The sequence below is a fragment of the Streptopelia decaocto genome (genome assembly GCF_964273445.1).
Source record: "Streptopelia decaocto genome assembly, chromosome: 1".
NCBI classification, from domain to species: domain Eukaryota; kingdom Metazoa; phylum Chordata; class Aves; order Columbiformes; family Columbidae; genus Streptopelia; species Streptopelia decaocto.
The window spans coordinates 211,462,739-211,476,088 of NC_138663.1; the positions used below are offsets into that span (position 1 = coordinate 211,462,739).

The following is a 13,350-nucleotide window of genomic DNA, read 5'->3' on the forward strand; positions in this document are numbered from 1 at the left end:
GATGTTTATGGAGCACATTTTTCATTCTGTAAGCAAATATAGATCCCCGATGCCAATGCTTAGAAATGGCTCATCTCGCCGGCACCGCTCGCACGGAGCCCTCGCACTTTTTTATCTGTTTTTTTCATATATTATGATAGCTGCTCGTTTTTATTCAGCTCTCCTGGTGCTCCGCGCTGGAGGAGCCGAAGCTGCAACCTCGTTTGTGGGTGCCCAGGTACCCCCTGTGCTGCCGTCTTTCCAGCGGGCTGGAAGGTCATGGAAGCACAGGATGGTTTGGGGTGAAGGGACCTTAAAGCTCCCCCAGTGCCCCCCCTGCCATGAGCAGGGACATCTGCACCAGCTCAGGTTGCTCAGAGCCCCGTCCAGCCTGGCCTGGGATGTCTCCAGGGATGGTTCAGCCACCACCTCTCTGGCCAACCTGGGCCAGGCTCTCACCACCCTCAGGGCCAACAATTTCTCCTTATATCTAGTCTGAACCTGGGAGATTGGAGCGAGCGGTGGTCAGTCTCTTCTCCCAAGGAACAAGCGCCAGGATGAGAGGAGTCACAAAAATGATGGAGTGGAGCATCTCCCGTGTGAGGAAAGGCTGAGGGAGCTGGGGCTCTGGAGCTGGACAAGAGGAGACTGAGGGGGGACTCATTCCTGGGGATCAATATGGAAAGGGGGAGTGTCAGGAGAATGGAGCCAGGCTCTTCTCGGTGACAACCAATGGTAGGACAAGGGGCAATGGATACAAACTGGAACACAGGAGGTTCCACTTAGATATGAGAAGAAACTTCTTCCCGGTGAGGGTGGCAGAGCCTGGCCCAGGCTGCCCAGGGAGGTTGTGGAGTCTCCTTCTGTGCAGACATTCCAACCCGCCTGGACACCTTCCTGTGTAACCTCATCTGGGTGTTCCTGCTCCATGGGGGGATTGCACTGGATGAGCTTTCCAGGGCCCTTCAACCCCTCACATTCTGGGGTTCTGTGAAATGGCCTCAAGTTGTACCAGGGGAGGCTGAGGTTGGATCTGGGAACAATTTCTTCCCCAAAGGGCTGTGGGGCATTGGAACAGGCTGCCCAGGGCAGTGCTGGAGTCACCATCCCTGGAGGGTTGGACAGACGGACATGAAGTTCTCAGGACATGGGGCAGGGACAGGGTGGGGAACGCTTGGATTCGACGGTCTTGAGGGTCTTCCAACCAAAATGATTGTATGATTTTGTGATTCATGCACCAAGGGCTTAAGGCCGGTTTGCAGGTTCATCCTCATAGCTCTGGGTGTCTGGTGGGTGACAGCAAGCTGTCATAGAGTCACCGAGCGCACCAGTATTAGTGCTGAGTCTCTCTGCTTGGAGATCAATCTCCTGAGATGCCAAGAGCCAGAGATTCATGCTGAGACCCCGTCTGCTTCCCTGGCTGTTCCCCAGTGTCCCCCTGTCCCGATCTCCATGTGAGTTTGTTCCTGAGGGTCCCCACCTCCCTCCAGTTCAGTCTTTGGTGTCGTTCAACTTTTAATTTTTTAATTAAATTCTAAAGAAGGGTGTGATTTCCCTCCCGCGCCTTAGTGTGGCAGCTGTTTAGGAGGCTACAACCCTCTCCATCTCCAGCGCGGATGGACGGACAGGCCGGGCAGCGTGTCCAATTGAACCCATAACAATCCCACGTGAGGATGTGGAGCCGTTGCTTTTGTGAAACTCTGTGTTCTCCTTGTGACCGTGTCTCATCCCCCCGCAGCAGCTTTTCCCTGCCAAGCCGTTTGTCAGCGGTGACAATTCCTTTTCTTCCTCCCTGGCCACCCCCGCGTGGACCTGCTGGTTGTACATTGTCCCTTTGTCACCCCGACACCCCTTGGAGCAAAGGTCAGGAGTGGACACGCGCTCGCACGAGAGCCACAAGATGCGTTTCCTGCTCTTTCTGCCCCAAAACTGCACCCTCACCCCCCTGATCTTATTAATTTCTCCCTCCATCAGGTGCCAACCCCCTCCAGAAGAACGAAATGGGACACACACCCCTGGATTACGCCCGCGACGGGGAGGTCATGAAACTTCTGAGAGCGTCGGAGGCGAAGGTGAGCACGAGGTTCTGGTGGTTTTGTGGGGCTTTTCCCCCTCTACAAGATCAGTTTTAAAGCAAAGCCGGTATGCAGGATGCCTTAGCCCACCCACAACTCCATGCTTTTAAAAATCAATTAATGATGGGATGTATAAGGGGAAAAAACCACTTCTGAAGTCTTTTTAGCTGCGTGCCGTCCTCTTCCACATTCACATTCCTTGCTCTCAGTGATTTACACAGAGCCTGTGTCATGGTCAATTGGACTTGTGATGGTTCTTTTACCTTGATCTCGGAGCGCAAAATTAAGGCGACCAAAAAGCCAAGGGGTTATGATTCAATCAAGCAGTGTTACATAAAGCGGCACGTGATAGAGAGAGAAAGAATAAGGAAAAGAAAAGGGAAAAGAAATGGGGAAAAGTAAAGTTAAAGGTAAAGGTGAGAAATGAGGTTGCGTTTATCACCAACCTGCAACATTGTTCTGTAACCCCTTGGCAAAAATACACTAAAATCAGGGTGTAGTTTTTGCTGTATTTTCTGAAGAAGAACCAGGTATGAAAATCAAGCTGTGTGCCTGGAATCCGTGTGTTCACCAACACCAGTTGGAGGCAAAACGCACCGATTTCTGCCACCTGCTTGTGGAATCTCGTCCCTTCAGCCTCCCCGTCCCCTTGCGTGGGCTGCGCTGCACCGTGTCACGCCTGTGGATCAATGTTTTAAGGTGTTTTAAAGAGGGAAAAGACCCACGTTTGCTGTAGAAGCTCCAAGGAAAACACCAGGAGTTGGTTACAGAGATGTAGGTTATTAGGGAGGGACCTGCAGCCTGATGTTAAGGACTTAATATTTCTGACTATGAAGCCTTATTCAAGTAGGAGCGACTAATTATTGAGGGCCCATCACAGCAATGATGAGAGAAAACCTATGGAAAAGAAATTCCTCACATTAAAACTGTGGCAACTACTACATTTAGTAGATATTACCGTGAATTAAACCCACCAGGCAATCGGAAGTGCTGCCCTGGGCAGCCTGTTCCAATGCCCCACAGCCCTTTGGGGAAGAAATTGTTCCCCACATCCAACCTCAACCTCCCCTGGCGCAACTTGAGGCCGTTTCCTCTGCTCCTGGCGCTTGTTCCTGGGGAGCAGAGCCCGACCCCCCTGGCTCCAAGCTCCTTTCAGGCAGTTCAGAGATCAGAAGGTCTCCCCTCAGCTCCTGTTCTCCAGCTGAACCCCCCAGGTCCCTCAGCCGCTCCATCACACTTGTGCTCCAGCCCCTCACCAGCTCCGTTCCCTTCTCTCAACTCTCTCCAGCACCTCAAGGCCTTTCTTGTGAGGTGATCCCACCACCCCTCTGGCCGCCATTTTGAGCCCTGAGGTGATTCTGGTGCCCCTGGTGCCACCATTTTGTGTTCTGATGTGATTTTGGTTCCCCAGGGGCCGCCATTTTGAGCTCTGAGATGAGGAGCCCAAAAGTGCCCCCAGGGTTGGCGGTTTGGCCTCCCCAGGTCCCAGCACAGGGACGGTCACTGCCCTGGTCCCATTGGCCACCCCAGTGCTGGTACCAGCCAGGATGCTGGTGGCCTCTTGGCCACCTGGGCACACGCTGGCTCATGTGCAGCCGCCGGCACCAACACCCCCAGGGCCTTTTCCAGCCGTTGTTCCCCAGTCTGCAGGGCTCATGGGGTTGTTGTGACCCCAGCGCAGGACCCGGCACTTGGCCTTGGTGAACCTCAGACAATTGGCCTCAGCCCATCAATCCAGATCCCTCTGTAGCACCTTCCCACCCTCCAGCACATCAACACTCCACCCAACAGCTCCCAAAGCAAGATTTAAAGAAGAAAAGTTGAGAATAAAACACTTAAAATCTTTACAAGAAGGGAAGATTTTCCTCCGGGTAAATGGTCTCTGGAGTCCATCCTTGGCGAGGAAACCTGCCCCGAACCGTTGGAAAAAGCTGCGTTGGTTTTTCTGCTTAACTAATAGACGGAGGAGAGAGAGGAAATATATCTGAGGAGATGTTCCTGCTGAAAATGATTGTACTTGTATATAAAACATCAGGCCGTGGAGGCAGCTCGTGATGAATATTCAGCCGGGGGGCGTGCGGCGCTCCCGGGGCAACATCCACCCCAGATCCGCGTTCCACCGAGAGTCTTTGACAATTTATTGCTCATTTTAATCACTGCCGCAGAATGAATTGGCAGAACTATTACTGGATGGGCACATCCCATAGATTTTATTTACATATCCTTGTGACAGAATAACAAGGAGTTTTCATATGTATTTTTAATTTATTTTGATTTCCTTTATTCTTTTGAAAAACCCCAGAGTTCCATGTGTGCTTTTCCTGCGTTAGACCGCACTTGCTTGGTGTTTAGGACTTCGGGGCTGGTTCACGTTGCTGAACACTCTGGTGAGATTTAAATAAGCTGTTGTGTATCTAGGGCTGAAAGGAAGGGAGAAACCCTTGAAGCTGGTGTGTTCTGTCTGCCCCAAGACTGAGCTCAACTCTTCCAGGTCTTTCTTTGCTGTTCAAATCCTGTTTCCCCCAGTGTACTGGGCCCAGTTGGATCCATCCACTGGTCTCTCCTGTCTCCATGAGTGGCTGCCGATGGATTTTTAAGGAGCGTTTCAACCAGGGCGAGCACGCGATTGCCCTTTCCCCAGGTTCTCTGGGGAGCAGCGGAGTGAGAACGTCCTGGAACGGAGCTCATGTCCCCATCAACATATTGAATCACCTTTGATGGACCTTCTGAAGAAAATAAACATTCTAGACACAAGGAAGAAATTGTTGGCCCTGAGGGTGGTGAGAGCCTGGCCCAGGTTGGGCAGAGAGGTGGTGGATGAACCATCCCTGGAGACATCCCAGGCCAGGCTGGACGGGGCTCTGAGCAACCTGAGCTGCTGAAGATGTCCCTGCTCATGGTGGGGGTGGCACTGAGGGAGCTTTAAAGTCCTTCAACCCAAACTGTTCTGTGATTCTATGATCCAACTGAACATTATCAGGTTGTTGGATTAAGCATATTTTATAAGAAAAATTCCTGTTTTGGTTGTTCACAAAGCGTCTGTTTGTTAAGTCACACACAACCCTGTATGTAGAGCTGGGGCAGAGCAGCCTTGCAGTGGAAGCTGATTTCGTGCTTTATGTAAACCCACAAGAATCACCTTAAGATGGTGTTTGCCCACGGAAGAGCTGCTCACCAGATCACCTGGAGAACAGGAGCTGAGGGGAGACCTTCTGATCTCTGAACTGCCTGAAAGGAGCTTGGAGCCGGGGGGGTCGGGCTCTGCTCCCCAGGAACAAGCACCAGGAACAGAGGAAACGGCCTCAAGTTGCGCCAGGGGAGGTTGAGGTTGGATTTAGGAACAATTTCTTCCCCAAAGGGCTGTGGGGCATTGGAACAGGCTGCCCAGGGCAGTGCTGGAGTCACCATCCCTGGAGGGCTGGACAGACGGACATGAGGTTCTCAGGACATGGGGCAGTGCCAGGGCTGGGGAACGGTTGGACTCCATGATCTTGAGGGGCTTTTCCAACCAAAATGATTCTCTAGACCTATGATTCTATAATCACAGACTCACGAAATCATCGAACACCAGGTTGAATGGACCACAAGGATCCTTAGTCCAACGTTTCTTGGCACAAGTCTGGATGAGCTGGCCCAGCCCCTTGTCCAGCTGAATCTTAAACATCTCCAGTGCTGGAAAACCCACCACTCCCCAGTGGAGATGGTTCCAATGGCTGATTGTTCTCATCGGTAACCATTTCCCTCTTGTGTTCAATCAGAATTACCCCAGGAGTAACTTGTGCCTGTTGCCTCTCAGCATTTCCACGGGACTCCTTGTGCAAAGGGAGTATCCGTATTTGTAGCCTCCCTTGAAATACGTTTTTTTGGAGGTCATGTCCCAGACTGATCTAAATCCTGCTTTTCTGGGTGGCTTTTCCTCGTTCCGGTGTGTCCTGCTCGGTGTGGGTCGCTCAGGGCCAGTGACACCGCAGGACATGGCACAAGGGAGGACGTGTCTGTCCAGAACACACCCCGAGCTGAACGCTCTATAGAGACAGCTTGGAAAAAGCACCTTAACTGCTGCAGATTTTCCCCGTGAAAGGGACTTTCTCCTCCACAGGGACATTTTACAATGTTGGTTTTCCAAGGAGGGATGGAGAGGCTCCTCCTGCTCCTCGTGCGCGTCCACTCCGTAAACCCGCACGAATTTCTCAGTGTCCTGACAGCACCGATCGCTTTCCTTGCACCTTAAGAAAGGCAAAAGATGAAAAGGGAAGAAAAGATTTGTCGAAAGACACAGATATGTGGCGAGAGCAGCGCCTGAGCGTACACGGAGCCCGGGGATGTCACCACAGACATGCCGGTGTCCGTCCTGCGGTGCCGTTCGCAGGTATCCCGGAGGAGGTTATTGCTCCGTGTGGGGGCTGACAGCATCTCGCTGTTACACACGAGACTCACAGCACCAGCCAAAATCGGATTGTTCGCTATTAATATATTGTTTAACTTCTGTCACAGTCAGTACCAGCCCAGGAAAAACAGCCAACTGGGCTGGGGGTTTATCCAGGATCCTGCTGCAGCTTCTGCGGCTCCTTTCTGGTGTTGTCAGAGGTGTTTCCCCCCTCGGGAAGGTGGTTTGAATGATGAGGACCAATTATGGGTGTTAAATTACTCTGCACACCCTGTGGGCTCCTTATGGTCCATCCTTAGCTAAGTCTGGCTTTGTGGGATGGTTGTTTCCAGAGCGGTGGTTTCACTGGTGAGATAGCAAAACTCTGCTTGAGATCGTAGAATGGTTTGGGGTGAAGGGACGTTCAAAGCTCCCCCAGTGCCCCCCCTGCCATGAGCAGGGACATCTTCAGCAGCTCAGGTTGCTCAGAGCCCCGTCCAGCCTGGCCTGGGATGTCTCCAGGGATGGTTCATCCCCCACCTCTCTGCCCAACCTGGGCCAGGCTCTCACCACCCTCAGGGCAACAATTCCTTCCTCATGTCCAGCATGAATCTCCCTCCTTTAGTTCAAAACCATCACCCCTTGTCCTGTCACAACAGGCCCTGCTCAAAAGTCTGTCCCCATCTTTCTTATGGGCCCTTTTTCAGGCCAAAAAGGCCGCACTAAGGTCTCCCCGGAGCTTCTGTTCTCCAGCTGAACACCCCAACTCTCTCAGCCTGTCCCCCAGCAGAGCTGTTCCAGCCTCGCATCATTCCTGGGGCTCCTCTGGCCCCTCTCCAGCAGCTCCATGTGTGTCCTGTGCTGAGCGCTGGGGAAGGGTGCTCAGCAGAATGTTTTTCAGCATTTTCTGAAGATGAGCAGGGGCTGGATTTACCCTCTTTCCCCCAGATGGTCAGTGCGCTGTGAGACCCGCTCCCACTTTGAGGTTCTGCCTGTATCCCGTCCTCGAGCATCTCCGAGATGCTCATGTCAGCTGTCTCTGTGAACCCCTCTCTGCCCCATCTCAGCCCTCAGCTCCCACAAATTGTAGAATCACAGAATCATTTTGCTTGGAAAAGACCCTCAAGATCATCAAGTCCAACTGTTAACCCAACCCTGACACTGAATAATCTGAGTGGGAACGGTGCGTCAGTCCCTGGCTCTCAAAGGCCCTGATTCCTCGGGGGCCAGAGCTTGAAGGGAGCAAATGTCCTGAATAAAGTAGGTGATCGTAGTGTATCTTTGCGACTGGAAAATCACAGCCCTGTGAGATGGATTTTTGGTAAAGTATTTTAGAAAGAAGTTCTTTCTGTGGTTGGTGCCGTATCGGACATCTTGCTGACATCAGTTGGATGTTTTAAGACCCTTACAGCTTCTCATTCTAGTGCAATAAAGCTGTCGAAAACCTAAGTAGTTCAGATTCCACCTTCCCCTAAATGCGAAGCACATTTGCAACTAACTCCTGCAGACATTCTAAATTTACTACATGTAATATTTAAAGGAATAAAGAGCTTTTTTCCAGCTCCATTGCACGTGCTGCGGGTTTGTCTGCACAGCGACGGCACTTGACCTCCCCATGCTCGTCCATCCCTGCGGCATCTTGTTGGAGTCTTTGAGATGCACGGAGGGTGGGGAGACAAATACAGATCAAATAGGCGCAGCTTTATTTTTCAAAGTCTCTGTTCCCGATGTTTTCTCTCGTCGCACAGTTCCAGGAGGAGCAACGCAAGAGGGAGGTGGAGGAACGCCGGAGGTTTCCCCTGGAACAACGGCTCAAGGAGCACATCATCGGCCAGGAGAGCGCCATCGCCACGGTGGGAGCAGGTAGGACCCGCTCTGCCCTCCTGTGTCTTCCGCTTCCTTATTACAGACTCATTTGTCTGAAGAATATCGCTCAGTAATAATTCACGAGCCGTTTTTGCGCCGCTTTCTGCACGGAAGCCCCTCACACGTGCCAATTTGGGGATCTGTTCTGTAGCCCAGAGAGGTGGTAGATGAACCATCCCTGGAGACATCCCAGGCCAGGCTGGACGGGGCTCTGAGCAACCTGAGCTGCTGAAGATGCCATGGCACGGGTGGCACTGGGGGAGCTTTAAAGTCCCTTCAACCCAAACTATTCCATTCTTCCATGAATTTGTCCACATTTCCCTTGGATCCCCTGTAAACCTCCAGACTCTACACCACCCTTGGCCAGGAGCTGCATAGTTAGTGAAGAAATAGACCCTTTTCTTCATTTCAAATCTGCCTCCCCATAGTTCTGCCCGGCGCCCTCTGGTTCTTGTGTCAAACGAAGCGTTTGCTGCTGGGGCAGCTGCAATTTATAGAACCACAGAATCATTTTGCTTGGAAAAGACCCTCAAGATCGAGTCCAACCATTCGCCTCCTCGAGAACCCACACTTGCGAGCACGTTGCTTCTGTTATTTTCTCTCTGGAAATCTACCTTATTTGTCTGTGGTAAAATTTGATACATTTGGTTATGTCTGCACATCCATTGCAAGTCTAGAGTGTTTTGTTAGTTCATATTTCCTTTTCTGGATCTACCGAAACCCCGTCTTCAAACGAGGGTTCTGAGGCCTTTCTCTGGAGGGTGTTTTTTTCCTGCACATCAAATTATAAATTTTTCACTGCTTAAAAAAAAACCCAAATTAATTAAATAAGCACAGGGAATAAATGAGGAGCCTGGCCTCTTGTGGCTGGGATGGAACCGTACAACGAGGAACCGCACAGCGAGGTTGGAGTGGGTTTTGTCAGCCCGCAGGATGCACTTGGGGGGAGAAGAACAGAAGAACAGATCAGCTTTTAGGCACATGGAGCCCAAACAGCAACCGCACATTTCAGATGGGCACGGACAGTCGCTGTGAGCGTAACTTCGTTATGTTAATCAATTAGGCACTTGGAATCCGAAGGGTGTTGGGCATCTGTGGAGCAGAGGGGGATGATTTCTGCCTGGAAATGCTATTATCTCACTCCGAAAACCTATTTTTGTTGCTATACCACCCCGGTTCTGGCAGCTTTGTAAAGCCTGAGCCTGGGGGTCAGGCTGGTCCTGCCCAAAGCCCGGCTCAGCTCCCCCGGATCCCAACCACCCCGTCCCTCCTAAGGAGCAATATCTGCGTTTCGCTGATCTGGGTGAAGATGCTTGGGCTGGATGAGCCTTGTAGGTCCCTTCAACCCAAACCATTCTGTGATTTGTCCCTCACCAGAGGCACCGGCCAAGCTCCATCCTCGCACGTGATGGAGCGCACGGCCCCGACCGACGCATCCGTGGGGAGAAGAAAAGAAACAAGGTGTCCTGGTGGGTTGTGCGAGGTGGTTCAGTTGGTGCCACGAGCTCGGGGCAGCCTCGCAAATCTCAGGAGCGGTTTATTTCACCCGGGGTGCTAAACGTCTATAAGGAAATCAAGGCTCCGGCAAGCTGGGCTGGGTTGGATTTGTCCATCCAAAGCCTGAAAGGCCCTGGATCATTGAATCGTCAAATCATTTGGGTTGGAAAAGTGTCTGTCCAACCCTCTAGGGATGGTGACTCCAGCACTGCCCTGGGCAGCCTGTTCCAATGCCCCACAGCCCTTTGGGCAAGAAATTGTTCCCCACATCCAACCTCAACCTCCCCTGGCGCAACTTGAGGCCGTTTCCTCTCATCCTGTCCCGTTAATAACTCCTCGAACCACCCCTGCATCCCAGTTTAGTGCCTGAAAATGGGATGGGGCGGTAAGAGCAAACCGAGGCGAAACGGCGAGCGACGCGCGGTCATAAATACAAACCCCATCATGGTTTAGTTAACAAAGACGAGTCCTGTGCGATGTGGAAGCTCCAGCTCCCCCCGACCCTGCAAACACACCAGCCCCTCTGTGTTTGTTGAGCGGCTGTGCCTGGGGGCAGCCGGCCCCGCTAATTGGGAAGCTGTGATTAATGGGCAGTGCCTGTTCCTGACACAGGTGGTGGTTCTGCACATTAAAGTCGCTGCCTTTATGGAGGCTTCTCTTATTGAATTAGAGGGAATGCGCTTGATACCCCCGCAGCCTCAGGATATCAAACCAAAAGGTAGCGGGAGCGTCTCCGTCCCATCCTCCCCCTCTTCCCTCTGCCCTGTTTTTGTTATTTTCTTTCAGGAAGAGTGAATTTAGAGGCATGACTTTTATTTCTTCTTCTCTCAAGCGCTTCCTCTCTGGTTTTGTTATTTACTTGATTCCCGACTGGTTTTGCAGCTACTTTGTGGACCCCACGTGCCTCCTGTTTGGCGCTTTGCTGGCCGGGAGCCTCGCTGCACACCGCGTCTCCAGCTTCACCCGGCTTAGCCGCTATGTTTAATTTATAACCGCCGCCTTAATTGAATAATCTGATTTAATCCGTCACTCGGTGCATGATCCAAACACTCTCCAGAGGGGCTCGAGCCCAGAATACAAAGGGAACGTGCTCTCGGGGATTTGGTCTGGGGTGGTGGGGACGTTTGCAGGGGACTGGCTGGTGTCACAGCACCAACACCGTGACATCTCTACCGCAGAGGGACAAAACCTCCCCAGCCCGATATCTGCGAGCCCTGCTGCTCAATTTGCTGCTACACGGACGCTGTGGGACGGCGATGAATCGATCGTAACAGGGCACGGGATTCCTCCCAGCGGGAGAGCCGGACGACGCTCTCCCTCCGTAGACATTTATTTTATTATAACAAAATCCACATTAAATACTCCGCCTCGTAACACATCAGAAAGACACAGACGGGTCATTCCTGCCATCCCAGGAGCTGACGGCAGCCGGGACGCCGCAACCGGTTCATGCAAATGAACCACTCGAAGGCTCGATTGCGTTTCTAGTGCACTCTCAGAAATTAGTGCGCTCGGAATCTCGTTAGGTCTCATTTCCCATTTTGCTCGGAGGTGCAGAGGCGCAGGATTGACAGAAAGGTTGAAGTTATAAACCAAAGAAAGGCGTTTTTCCAAACAATATATTTTTGGTTTGTGACCTCATATCCTAAATATTAGGCCAGAGAAATAATACCTCTTGTATATAGAGACATAGTATTCATTGTGGTCACTTAAGAGGCGAAGGGTTCAAAACCCATCACCTTCCAATGCTGATTTTCTAAACCCTTTTTGGGTTGAAGTAATTTGTTCTGACTCTTCCTGAAGCTGAATAAGGAGGGAGGAAGGGAAAGTTTTATTGCCAGTGCAGAGATTTTGGGTAAAGGTAGCACAGAAAATCTACTTTGTAATTAGAAAATGACCCATTTCCGACACGCTGAGCAGTTACGATGTTGAAATCAGTTGGCTGAAGGAAAATGGATGAGCAGGAACATCATCCCACCCTGGTCTGCAGGAAACTGGGTTTATTTTGGGCAAGATTGGATCCTTTACAAGTTCTATATTTCAGTGCGTGTCGCACTTGTTTTCTACAAGTCAGGTCAGGCTTTGCAAGGGAAGAGTTTGGGTCTAGTTGGACGTTCATCTTCTTCCCCATCCCAGAATGATCCTGAGCCCGCTGGCACCTTCCTGGAGGACACAGCAGAGCGGGGATGGACGAGAACGATCCCACGGCGTGTCCGGACCTGGAGACATCACCCCGCGGTACCCCGAGCCCGGGCCGTCTGAGAAGCGCCGCTCGAATGAATTGATTTGATAAATGGACATTTATTACGCTCACAAATTGGCTGAAACCAATTTCGGTCACATCAACCCCTGATAACTGCTGGAGTATTGATTTGTGTAAAGTAATACAGTGAATTTATCAGTTCAATAGCGAGCTGAAGGGCCTCTCGGAGACACCGCGCTACCCGTACGCCGTTACAGATGTACAAAATAAAGTGAGAGCGCTGCGGCGACGCTGGAAATGGCTCCGAAGAAGAAGGCCCAGGCGTCATCATCAGCCTCTTCGCTTCCACATTGGGTCTGAACGTCTTAATGAAATTTCAGTGAAGCGGCGCGACCTACCTCTTCTTTTTTATCTATTTGTGCCATTCCAGGAGGACGGGGACAGCTTTCCAAGGGACACAGCGCGGATTCCTTGCTTGGCCATCAAGGAAGAGCGGTCATAGACTCATAGAATGGTTTGGGTTGGAAGGAACCTTCAAGATCATCCGGTTCCAACCTCCCCACCACTGTATCTGCATATAAATGTTTTAATACATGTACATAGACGACAGAAGCTCAGTGATTTATCTTTGGCCCCTGAAAACTTGTGCTTTGCTGAGATTTAGCCCAAGAAAACGATCCCTAGCTTTAAGGTTTGAGTCATGGGCTGCGAAGGGGCTGCCGGAGGACGGGATAGGCTACAAAATCAAATCATCCCATGATAAATGGATCAGCGGGGATAAGACTGAGACTGTATTTTTCATTTCCAGCCCATATAAAGATTTAAGTTAGGATTAGGCTTACAATAGGAGTACAGAATAAGAGTTAAAGCCAAGCTTACTATTTGGAGTAGAGTCGAAATAAGTCTGCCAAAAGAGGGTATAGGTTGCACAAAATATTGTTGCTGATAACTGTTTAATCTGGGCCAGGACTAGGGCTGCTGGGCTGAGACTCAGAATATGTCTAGGGTTAGGCTTAGCTTTAGGGTTAGTGTAAGGACCCCAAGCTTCAATATGAATTTGTGATAGAAATCTGTCTTTGAACAAATTAATCTCACCTTTGGAGTCAGTCTTTGTTTCTATTGCCCTGAATAACAGATAGCATGGATTTTTAATAATAATTTATTGTGTGAAAAAGAACAGAGTTTATCAAGAGACGCTGGACCAGATGATCCTTGAGGTCCCTTCCAGCCTGGGATTCCGTGATTCTATGATGAGGGTGAGCACAGGGAAACCGACGTGGCCGGCAGCTGCTTTGTGGGTGCAAACCGAAGGAGAGGAGCATTCCTGCGTGTTTTCCTACCTGAGCTTTCCACCCTTAAACCAG

The 13,350-nt window shown here is 51.0% G+C and overlaps 1 protein-coding gene across 1 annotated transcript in view; it reads left to right on the forward strand.

The window, feature by feature from the left end:
* The window catches only part of CLPB (ClpB family mitochondrial disaggregase), an 84,499-nt gene that overhangs the window by 48,051 nt on the left and 23,098 nt on the right, over window positions 1-13,350 (forward strand). Inside the window, exons 6-7 of the mRNA XM_082043595.1 lie at window positions 1,954-2,051; window positions 8,169-8,283. Coding sequence (XP_081899721.1) covers window positions 1,954-2,051; window positions 8,169-8,283 — 213 coding nt within the window. The remainder of the gene's footprint in view (window positions 1-1,953; window positions 2,052-8,168; window positions 8,284-13,350) is intronic.